Consider the following 12,319-nt stretch of genomic DNA (forward strand, 5'->3'; position numbering starts at 1 on the left):
ACGGAGTCATTGGAGGTCGTAGTAAAAGGAACTTTGTGTAGCAAAGATTTTTTTACATGTGGAATAAGTCGTGTGCAGTGAAACAATGTCCTTCAGTGCTCACGGCTTTTCAAAAGGACAAAAATAAGAATCCTGAATGTCCATATAACCTGAACATCCCAAAAGAACATTTTGCAGCATAGGCATATGCCTGTAATCTTCTAATTTAAGTAAAGAACAAATTTGCATTTATATAGCACCTTTTATGACCTCAAGATATCTCAAAGGGCTTTACAGCTAATTAAGTGGTTTTTGAAGTGTAGTCACTGTTGTACTGTAGGAAACACTACAGTCAAATTGAACTTAAGGGAACCTTGAAAGGGAACCTTCTGACTCAGAGAGCAGAATGCTATTACTCAGCTGAAGTTAAGGGTAGTATTAGATTAAAAGAAGAGGTTTACAATGTTGCAAAAAAAAACAATAGCAAGTCTGAGGATTAGGAGTGTTTTAGAAATCAGCAAAGGGGCCACCAAAAAGTTGATAAAAAGGAAAAAAGACAGAATATGAGAATAAACGAGCCAGAAATATAAAACCAACAAAGAGCTTTTATAAGTACGTAAAAAGGAAGAGAGTAGCTGAAGTAAACATTGGTCCTTTAGAAGCAAAGACGGGAGAAATCATGGGGAATGAGGAAATGGCAGAAATTGAATACAGAAACAAAATATTTGTTCACAGTAGAAGACACAAGTTCCATATCAGAAATAGACGGTAACCTAGGGGCTAAAAATTAGGAAATTAAAATCAGCAGAGATAAAGTATTGGAGAAACTTAAGGAACTAAAATCCAACTAACTTCCGGGACCTCATGGCCTACACCCTAGGGTTGTAAAAGAGGTAGCTGCAGAGATAGTGGATATGTTGGCTATGACTTTCCATAATTCCTTAGATTTGAGAACTGACTCACTTGATTGGAGGTTGGCAAATATTACACTTTTCAAGAAAGGAGGGAGAGAGAAAATGGTGAACTGTAGGCCAGTTACTCTAACATCAATTGTTGGGAAAATGTTGGAATCTATTATTGAGGAAGTCTTAACAATGCACTTAGAAAAGCAGAGTATGATTAGAACAAGTCAACATGGTTTTACTAAAGGAAAATCCTGTTTGTCAAATTTATTAGAGTTTTTTTGAGGATGTAACTAATAGGGTAGATAAAGGGGAACAAGTAGGTGTAGTATACCTGGATTTCAAAAAGGTATTCAATAAGGTGCTACACCAAAGCTTAATATAACAACTCATGGAGTTAAGGGTAATATATTAGCATGAATAGAGGATTGGTTAATGGATAGAAAACAGAAAGTGGGCAATAACAGGGCTTTTTCAAGTTGCAGGCAGTGAATAGTAGAGTGCCACAAGGATCACTGCTTGGACCTCAGCTGTTTACAATCTATACTAATGACTTAAGTGAAGAGACAGAGAGTAACGTATCTAAGTTTTCTGGTGATACCGAACTAGGTGGAAAGGTAAGCTGTGGGGAGGACACAGAGAGGCTGCAAAGAGGTATTGACAGGTTGGCTGAATGGGTAGCAATTTGGCAGATACATAATATAGGGAAGTGTGCAGTTATTCACTTTGCTTGTAAGAATAAGAAAGCAGGTTATTTTTCTTTTACACCTTGCAAGTGTTGATATTCAAAAGAGACTTGGGTGTGCTTGTACAGGAATGCAGAAAGTTAACACGCAGATACAGCAAATAATTAGGAAGGTAAATGGTATGTTGACCTTTATTACAAGGGGATTGGAGTACAAGAATAAAGAAGTCTTGCTGCAGTTGTACAGGGTTTTGGTCAGACCACACCTGGAATACTGTGTGCAGTTTTGGTCTCCACATTTAAGAATATATATGCTTGCATTAGAGGCAGTGCAGTGAGGGTTCACTAAATTGGTCCTGGGACCTGTGATGAGAAGCTGTATAAATTGGGTTTATATTCTTGAGTTTAGAGGAATGAGAGCGAACTCATTGAAACCTACAAAATCCTGAAGGGGCTTGATAGGGTAGATGTTGAGAGATTGTCTTCGCTGGTCGGAGAATCTAAAATATGGGGGCACAGTCTCAGGATAAGGAGCTGATCATTTAGGACTGAGACAAAGGAAAATTACTTCACTCAAAGGGGTGCGAATCTTTGGATTCTCTACCCCAGAGGGTTGTGGATGCTCCATAGTTGAATACATTTAAGGCTGGAATAGACACATTTTTGGTGTCTCAGGGAATTAAAGGATATAGGAGATGGGAAGGAAAATGGCGATGAAGCCCAAGCTTAGCCACGATTGTATTTAATGGCTGAGCAGGCTCGATGTGCCTTATAGTGTACTCCTGCTTTTATTTCTTGTGTTCTTTCTTTCTTTCGCAACAACTAACACCTAAACATTGGCTCTAACTTCTTGTCTCCTACAACAACAACTTGTATTTAAATAGTGCCTTTAACATAATAAAATAATCCAGTGCACTTCACAGGAGCATTATGAAACCAAGTATGATACTGAGCCATGTGAAATATTAGCTCAGCTGACCAAAAGCTGGATGGAAAAAGGAGGAAAGTGAGATAGGGAGGTGAAGAGGTATAGGGAGGGGATTCCAAAGCTTGGGTCCTAGGCAAATTCACCTATGGTGAAGCAATTAAATTCTGAGATGCACAAGAGGCTAGAATTAGAGGGGTGCAGATTTCTTAAAGGTTTATAGAACTGGAGGAGAATATAGAGATAGGGAGGGGCATGGCCATGAAGGGGTTTGAAAACAAGTATAAGAATTTTAAAAGCAAGACATTGCTTGACCAGGAGGCAATGGAGATCTGTGAGCACAGGCATGATAGGGGAACAGGACTAGCATGGGCAGCAGAGTTTTAGATGACCTTAAATCAATAATAAAGCAATACTTTCAATAAATATTGAATAACCTAAAAAATAGGAGTAGACGACCATATGGCCCCTCAAGCCTGCTCCACCATTCAATATGATCATGGCTGAATATCGGTCTTAACTCTAACTTCTTGCCTGCTCCCCATGTTCCTTGGCTCCCTGAGGCGCAAAAACTCTCTCTTAAATATATTCAGTGGTGGAATATCTATAGCCTTCCAGAGTAGAGAATTCCAAAGATTCTCCACCTGCGTTCTAAATTCCTCACCAGCAGAAACACCTTAATGTCTACCAAATTAAGTCCATTCAGAATTGTATATGTTTCTGTGCAATCACTGCTCATTCTTCTAAACTCCAGAGAGTATAGGCCCAATTTACTCAATCTCTTATCATAGGGCAACCCTCTCATCCCAGGAACCAAATCTAGTGAATCTTTGCTGCACCACCTCCAATGAAACTATATCCTTCTTATAATATGGGGACCAAAACTGCAAACAGTACTCCAGGTGTGGTCTCACCAAAGCCCTGTACAATTGTAGCAAGGCTTCCTTATTCTTGTACTCCAATCCCCTTGCAATAAATGTCAACATGCCATTTGCCTTCCTAACTGCCTGCATACTTGCATGCTAGCTTTCTGTGTTCCTTGTGCAGTACATCCAAGTGCCACTTAAAAGTTTCACACCTTTTCAAAAAAAAATTCTGCTTTTCTATTCTTGCTATCAAAGTGAATAATCTCACATTATATTCCATATGCCACCTTGTTGCCCATTAATCTGTCTAATCAGCCTCTTTGTATCTTCCACACAGCTATACTTCCCACCTGGCTTTGTATTGCCAGCAAACCTAGATACATTACTCTTGGTCTCTTCGTCTACGTCATCAATATAGATTGTATGGAGCTGAGGCCCCAACATTGATCCTTGCGCCACTCCACTAGTCATAGCCTGCCAACTTGAAAATGCCTTGTTTTACACATACTCTCTGCTTCCTGTCCATTAACTAAACCTCTATCCATGTTAAATATATTAACCCCAGCTCCATGCATCCTTATCTTGTCCATTAATCTTTTGTGTGGCATCTTATCAAATGTCTTTTGGAAATCCAAGTATACTACATCTACTGGCTCCCATATATCTACACTGTGTCATGAAGCAATATTAATGTGTAAAATGTTATTGGAAATTATTTTTTCAATTGGACTTGTAGTAGGATATGTGTGTGTGTGTGTGTGTGTGGGGCTTAATTGGATTAAAGCCAGCTAATCTGGGTGCTTTGATGTGTAGTAGTTTTGAGATGGTAAACAATAAGGTACAGGGTACATTAGCATTTTGTTGAATAAACCATTCAAAGACTGGGGGTGAAACCTTGCATCTAGTTAGGAGACACCAAGCAATATGTTTATATTACTAATAAAAGTGGTACTAAGAAAGAGGTTTTATTGTTAGAAGAGGTGGAGTTCAAAGACCTAGTGATACAATGAGAATTTACATTCAACGGGAAAGGTAGGTATAACCCAAGAGGAGGTTTTGTGCGCAGGTCAGAGCCCTGTAATAACTAAGCCGCCTGTAAGCTTACAACTTTGCGAAAGAACCAAATTGAAAGGAACCTCATTTTGAATTTGTAACATAAAACGTGCTTTGCCTGGTGTCTGTTTAAGACTATGGGCTATTGTTGCCTTGGGGAATATTATCTGGGAGTGATTAATTTGGGAATTTGTTTAAAAGTTATTATGGTAGTAATTTGTAGACATGTGTTTAAATTTATTGTTAAATTAATAAATGTTTAATTTAATTTATGTAAAAAAACATCGATGCCTGTTGGTTTTTATTCCCAAATTCAGAGCTGCATCTCAAACATACCAATTGAAAATATAGGTTATGACAGCTGTTTAAAGTTTCCCTCTGGGATTTTAAATAACTCAGCCTTTACCAACTGCTGTATCATAACACCTACCAATTACATCTTCAAAGAACTCTAATAAATTTGTCAAACACTATTTCCCTTTTGTAAAACCAAGCGGACTTTGTCTGATCACATTCTGATTTTCTAAGTTCATTTTTAGGAATTCCTTAATAAGAGATTCACAGCATTTTGCCAATGACTAATGTTAGACTAGCTGGCCTGTTTCTCTCTCCTTTCTTAAATAGTGGAGTTACATTTGCTAACTCCCAATCTGCTGGGACTGTTCAAGATTTTACAGACTTTTGGAAAATCATAACCAACGCATCCACTATCTCAAATTGGTTGCCAATGTAATTCTTAGCACATTGAAGATTATAGCAAATGTTATCCAATCGCCTGGTTTAAATTTCAAACAATGCTTGGCAGTTAACTGTCAGTCACCATCAGTGGTGCATTCTTCATGACAACACCACTTGCCAACCAATCGGCACTCTCTTCACATACAATATAAATTGTTGTTTTCCCCCTTATATTGGTTATTCTTGCGAGTGTCCTGATGAGCTTTAAGTCATCCATGTTTCACAGCCATTCCTACAACAAGGTGGTGAGAACAGAGGCCGTATAAACCAGCAGCTTGTTCCAAGAGTCAGCCTGATGTTATTCCATGCCTGTTTCATAAGTCGGCCAAAGACGGTAGCTGCTTCCCCTATGAGCGTTTCAAGGAGACAGATTTTTCACCTAAGGTAGAAGAATTTGTGAACTACTTCCAGCAGGATTTTATTTAGAGCAGTCAATGGCAAAGGTGTGACACCATGTCCCATAATCATGGTTTTCTTGATATTTATAGTAAGGGAAAACAAGTTACAGGCATGGAAAAGACAATCCACGAGTCTTGGTGGCTGTGTTTCCATGTGAGCAACTAGCACAGCATCATCAGCATAGTGGAGTTCTCTATCAAGACCTGCTGTATTTTTGACTTTGCTTTCAGCGTAGACAGATTGTAGAGCTGGCCATCTGACCTAGTATGCAAGTAAATTCCTTCCATATCTGCCGAGAAGGCAAAGGTCAGGGGCATGGAGAAGAAAATACCAAAGTGGGAACTAGGACACAGTCCTGTTTCACTCTGTACTTCACCCTGAAACTAATCGGAAGTGCTGCAATCAAACTGTACAATAGTGTCTATTGTCATGAAAGGGGCAGATGAGATTGAGGAGATTTGGTGGACAGCCAATTTTCCCCAAAATCTTGTAGAGTCGTGCCCTGCTGATAGTATTGAATGCTTTAGAGAGATTTAGGAAACCAGCCAACCAACATCGCTAAAACAGATGATCTGATTACCATCTCATTACTGTTTGTGGAACAATATGAGCAAATTGGCTGTCCCACTTTCTACTTTACAACTGACTACATCTAAAAAGTATTTCACATGCTGTAAAGCGTCCTGAGGTTATAAAATATGCTATGTAAATGCTAGTCCTTTGTTTCTTTAACTCAGTTCGTTTTGTAGAATAAATATCAAGCACTCCATAAACGTGATTCATTCTAAAAAGATATATTTGAAAAAAAGAATTGACAAATTACTCATTACTGATTAAACTTATCTAAGCAGTTGCAACCTTCTGCAATCAATGTATGTAACTGCCTAGGTGCAAAACACAGTTTTGATCTTCCACTGGAGATTTGTATAGCATAACTCCAGCCAAGGGTTGACAAAGATATGCAAAAGCCAAATCTTCTGGCAATGTGCCATTTGCATAATTTCCCATTGGCCCATAGATATGCAAACATATTATAATTTTAGGCAATTGGTATGCACGTTATACAATATATTTTCCATCCTTTGCATCTTAGCAACACGGGAAGGAAAGGACACCCATTCATTCCTGGTGACCAGGAATCTGGGGGTTGCTAGAGAACCCTTTAAAAAGGGCTTAAAAAAGACTATACAGTAGATCAGCAGATTGCATAGGCCATGTGCTGTTTTCAAAATTCCCCCACTCATTAATTTAGGAGATGAGCAACCACCAGCCATCCCACACCACCATATTCCTTCCTTGGAACTTAGTTGAGATTAGGGTACATCTCCCAGCCATGTCACCCTTTTCACCAATGGCCAAATGAAAGATTCAGACTATTGAATCTAGCAAGCATTTCTAGTGAAAGAATTCCAGAATGGAGTTGTGAGCCATGTGTTCAACATAAAGTAATTGTTTTTTGACTGGTTCCTAAAAATTAAATGTTTACCTTATAGATAGATAACTAAATTTCTTCCCGAGACACCAGTTACTGAAATAAATACACCAACCCACCTCTCGTATGTAGTCATGTCTGTGACCTGTTTCGAACCTTTTTTTTACAACTATGTGTGTATAGAAACCAGTTTTTATCACAAGGCCCAATGACCTGGAAAAGTGGCCTATGACACAAAATTAACCAGGCTCAGGTTTGGGCTGGTCCTGGGGTGGACAAGGGGAAGGGAGGGAATGGGATGGAGTGGTCCAAGAACATGCAGCTAGGCCAGAGAGGTAGAGGTGCAGCAGTAGTAGGAAGGACAAAGAGCCAAAACAGCAACAAAAGATTTCTCATGACATTGAACAGGACTGCACATGGTGCACAGATAGCTCTTGGAGCCAACCATAACAACAACTTGAATTTCTGTAGTGCCTTTTTGTCTAAAGAATTCCAAGGTATTTCACAGATGACTAAAAGCTCTAGAACTAACAGAGTTTAGGCATTATGAGCAACACTTAATAGATTCACCAAAAACAAGAATTGGGCAAATGTTACAGATAAGTTGAAATACTTTTATTACACTAAACATGAATTTAAATTATATATTTTACCTGTATGTTATTACTTGGTTGAGTCAAACAAGATAGCACTTAAAAATCTTTGATAAATATTTACATGGCTACAATTCCAGTTTTAATGCTAATGTTAACTTACAACCAGAGTGCTGCAAAGAAACAAAACAGTTGGTCCACCAAATCTGAACCAGTACTTTTCTCTGGATAAGAATCACCCAGTCTAATTTCATTCTTCTGCTTGTTCCCAAGTAATTTAATATTACTCTTCTCCAAACAACTATCTGATTCTTTTTTAAAATGTTCTTTGCTTCAACAACAGGTTATGGCAGAGAATTCTACATTCTGACTTTTAATTCTTTTCATAATTATTTTAAGTTTGTTCTGTCTTGTCCACCAGTTGAAACATCATCATTATTTTCCTTAGTGCAATTCTTCATAATCATCACCCTTTAACCATCTCAGTTCAAGTGAAAAAGCCAGAACTTCTCAAGTCTCTCTATAAGCATTGCCCGTTACCTCTTCATAAATTTATGCTGTCTTTTCCATTACTTTCATTTCCACCCACAGTCTAAACCGCACATAAAACTTTATATATTACATAGATATGTGAGGAAAACATGTATTAGTTATTTTTAAATCATTAGGTCAATTTGATTTTCTTCACAAGAGTAGAGCTTAGGCATTACACTGCCTACTGCTATTACGCAACAGGTGTGGGATTGAATTTCTTTGTAATAAAGGAGAATTTTAATTTAATTACAGCATGTTAACACACCCTAGCATAAGCTCTCATTCATCTCTCTGGAAACATAAATTGCCTTGATATGAAATCTCTCTACCCCTCCCATTTTCTTCCTTTCTGTCTGAAAGTGGGAACCCATGCTGGGGTATTGAATCATGCATATCAGCAACCCTGAATGACATCATCAAAGTTATCACATTTTGACAGGTTTCCCATGTGTTTAAGGGAAGGGATGGGGAAATCATAACCAAACTCTCAACAAACATCAAAATGGGAATGACAGGGTGACGATTCCCACCTTAGCCTCTGCTCATTGTAGCCTACCACGGTTTTCCCAGATAAATAAATTAGCTCCACAGTGACAAGGGTTCACATGTAAAACATTTCCAATCTGTACGTCTCAAAACCTCAACATAGTCACTTGCAAAGAGCATTACATTCAAAAAGTCTTGTAATATTATTTTTAGATACAAGTCCTGGTTATTACTTCACATATTGACTTCACCAATTCTGTGCCAAGGGAAACAACTGAATACAGTATTACAATTATTTCTAGGTACCTTACAAAATAACTTATGTTCTGGTTTCCTCAGTCAGCAATGTCTGTTCTATAGTTAATAGTTCATCTTCTGACTCTCTCTCAAAACAATAGTTCCCCTGGGCTTCATGCTCTCTTTCCAACAATATATTCCCCTACTCACCATTCAATTCTACCCACTTTGCTGTCATATTAGCAGTACCTTGTGCTGCCACATGCAAGGAGCCAATTTGGCTTATCACTGTGCACCGGGCATTTTTGCATTGGCCTTCAAATGGGACAAAAAGAAAGAGGGCATAAGATGATGAATATAAATCAGGGAAATCAGCACATGCTGGGCATTGTAATGACACTCTTCTGAAACTGATAGCAGAAGTGCAGATAATACAATTTATTCATTCTTAGGATTTTAAAGTTGTGGCCCTTTTCGTTCTACCTTCTCCGCGTAATGTACATCCTAATTTAGGGGCGTTCAGCTAGGATTGCGAACCTTCCAGGATTGTCCTGGAGTCTCAAAGAATTGAAGATTAATCTCAAGGACACTGTGAGCAATCCATGAGCCAAACCATAGGAACATGGAAAAAAAAAAGTTAATTTTCTTTTAGCACTTCCCGTTTGACTGTTGGAGGCTTTATGACGAAAACTCCTGGAGCCCGCCCATCTAGAGTTGGCAGCCCGACCGGCAGGCACATTTTCTCATACATGTTTCCCCATTTTTTTTTTTAAAAAAAAGTGTTATTGTCCCACTTGGGCGAAACCTTACCTGTGAATTCAGTCAAGCCCCTTAATCCAATTGATTTTTTAAAAAACGTTGGCTCAGCCCGTGTTGCGAAATAAGCCCCCCAAAATAATTCTCCCATCCACGTGGAAGAGACAGAAGAACAGACACCAAGGACTCAACTGCCCAGAGAGAACTCACCACTTGCAGCACCTTCAGCTTTGATCTGAAAGCGGACAGGTAGCCAAGACGACAGCAGGCGCGCGAGCCACGGATGGGCTCCGTGGTTGTCTGGTAAACCCCCTCCGGGTCCATGTCTCCGTTCCCGTGTTCTTGTCGAAGCGGCATTCTGTCGCTGACTATTTAACACTTCCGACAACCACTTCTCCCGCAAAAATAACCCCGCAAAACAGTGGCACAACTTCGGAATTTTTTTTTGTGGGGGGTAAAAAAAAAACTCGAAACCGAAACTATACCCAATCCCCTCGGAAACGATTGGTTTCTTTTAAACAAGTAATAGCTGTGGTCGATTCTACCGTCCAAAAAAAAAATCCAATAAACATCCAATCGACAGGTTTTGCGCCTTTCGTTCTCAACTCCAGGAACGCAAAGTTCCGGCGGTCACTTCTGGCATTGCGAGGTCTGGAAGCACCCAACAAATCTGCGAATTAGAAAAAAAACAAGAGAGATATGTTTGTTTGTCAGGAGAGGCGGTGAATTCAGATCCAACCCCGCTCCGCCTCGCAACCAGATGCCGCCAACTGAGCGGCCCGGCCCGGCCCAGCCCAGCCCCACACCTTTCCAAACAATGGCAGACCCCCCTCCCTCCCTCAATCTCCTACCCCAGCACTGACCGACACTCTCACCGTCTCTGCCCACTTACCAAGCAGCCGCAGCCCTGGCTGGCTTTGCTCTCCCACCTCTCTCCCTCCTCTAGTCCAGTCGAACACTCCCTCCCAACCGCTTCACTTCCTTGTTTCGCTTTCGTCTGACTCACCCACACACACACACAAAAAGAAACCGATTAGAGAGGCCCAGCATCCACGGGGACTTTTCCGCCCCTTCCCCACATCTTACCCTCTAAACTCCCAATTCCCAGGGTTGGAGAGGTCAATGCGTTGTGGCCGCGTGGAAATTCTCTGCTCAGTTAAATGGAAAATGATTTGGTGTGGCTTTCTCTCTGCAGTTAAGCAACCGGGAGATTTTCAGGAAGCTGACGCTTCTGTAGTGATACGGAAAGTAGTGGAATCACTGAAATAAAAAAAAACCCCAGAAAATGCCGGAAACGCTCCGGCACCATCTTTGGGGACAGTTAACGTTTCAGGTCTGTGACCTTACATCAGAACTGAGAAGAGTTAAAAATGTATTGGCGCGTAGTTACTGTGGAGTTAGATGAATGATCTGACTCCAGTGGTTTTAAGAGTTAGCATTAAAACCCTTTGGGGGAAAGGGGGGGATTTTAACCCTACCTGCCCAATGGACATGAGGAAGCTGCGCAGTTAAAATACCCCACAGTGCTTACCCGTTAGAAAGCCGTTTGCATCCCGCTAAGTCCGATATTAACCCGCTTTTCTGAATAGGTGCCAAAGAGATCCTTCAAATGTAATAAAATAACGTTAAAGGGAACCCGGCGGCATTTCAACTCCGCTCTGGGTAGAAAAAAAACTGCTGTGGCTTTGCTGCCACTGATCTGAAGATGCGTGAGTTGCAAAGACCTCAACAGGTGCTTTTTTTACCCTTTTGTGGAGATGAGGGAGACAGATGTTCCTCCGGAGCCCAACAAGATAAATTCAGGCCTTCCCTACGCCGGATTCCGCCTATCCTCACTCTCCTTCAAAACCCTCCCAAAACCTCGCTACACACCTACCTGAATGTGGTCATAGGGCGCCAATATTTGGAAGACGAGCGGACATTACCTACCCCTTCCAATTGGACTGGCAACATGGTAATGAGACACAGCAGCTAAAATTGACACGATTTTATGCTGTCTGCTGGGTTACATTGTTATTTATTTGGATTCTGACCCAAAGCTGCCAACTCCTGAGGATCAGGTTTAACTCCAGGGTCTGTATTCAGTGGCGTAGCAGTGATATTAGAAATGGATATACTATGTATCATTAGCAAGATTTCTTTCTCTAGGGGATCTGGGGCACATAATACAGAACTCTTTTTGTTTGATGTATTTTCCAGTATTTTATATATCCATAAATAATCTATGATCTGTATACTGTTTCACTATATAAAAAGTCACCTTACAATTAATCACATAAAAACACACTCCGTATATCTCAGTGAGTATACACAGTGAACAGTTGAGCCATAGAGAATAGAGTGTCAGCTGACCCATCAACCACAGCCATCTACCACCAACCAACCCATTGTCAACAGTCACGCAGGCATGAATGACAACCACAGACCACAAGAGGCTGATCAGTTACCAGCTGCTAGACGAAGATCACCACCAGTGAAGAACCAACAAAAGTCAGTTTGCTATCACCAACAGCCAGAAACTACAGTCATTCTTCGGCAACTAAGAGCCAGTTACTTTATGCCACCCACCAAGTAATTTTCTGCTAAAAACCACCTTCAGTATCCTATCCATAACCTGCCACCGGTTCTCGGTTAGCCAACAGCAGCCAGTCATCAGAAACCAGGTTAGAGTCATAGAGGTCTACAGCACAGGAAAAGGCCCTTCGACCCATCGAGTCTGCACCGGTCAAAGAAG

The 12,319-nt window shown here is 40.4% G+C and overlaps 1 protein-coding gene across 3 annotated transcripts in view; it reads right to left on the reverse strand.

Annotated features, from left to right (window-relative positions):
* The window catches only part of cmtm6 (CKLF-like MARVEL transmembrane domain containing 6), a 90,245-nt gene extending 78,991 nt beyond the window's left edge, over window positions 1-11,254 (reverse strand). The window contains exons 1-2 of one of the 3 annotated variants that reach the window (XM_078538501.1): window positions 11,117-11,254; window positions 9,796-10,255 (exon numbers count right to left, since the gene is read on the reverse strand). In XM_078538501.1, the coding sequence (XP_078394627.1) occupies window positions 9,796-9,942 (147 nt within the window). In that variant the 5' untranslated portion in view covers window positions 9,943-10,255; window positions 11,117-11,254. Of the gene's footprint in view, window positions 1-9,795; window positions 10,450-10,477; window positions 10,580-11,116 lie in introns of those variants that run through there. The other 2 variants (XM_078538502.1, XM_078538500.1) reach the window with 2 other exon arrangements.
* Window positions 11,255-12,319: the final 1,065 nt, after the last annotated feature.

Source organism: Cetorhinus maximus, chromosome 3 (genome assembly GCF_964194155.1).
Source record: "Cetorhinus maximus chromosome 3, sCetMax3.hap1.1, whole genome shotgun sequence".
Taxonomy (NCBI): domain Eukaryota; kingdom Metazoa; phylum Chordata; class Chondrichthyes; order Lamniformes; family Cetorhinidae; genus Cetorhinus; species Cetorhinus maximus.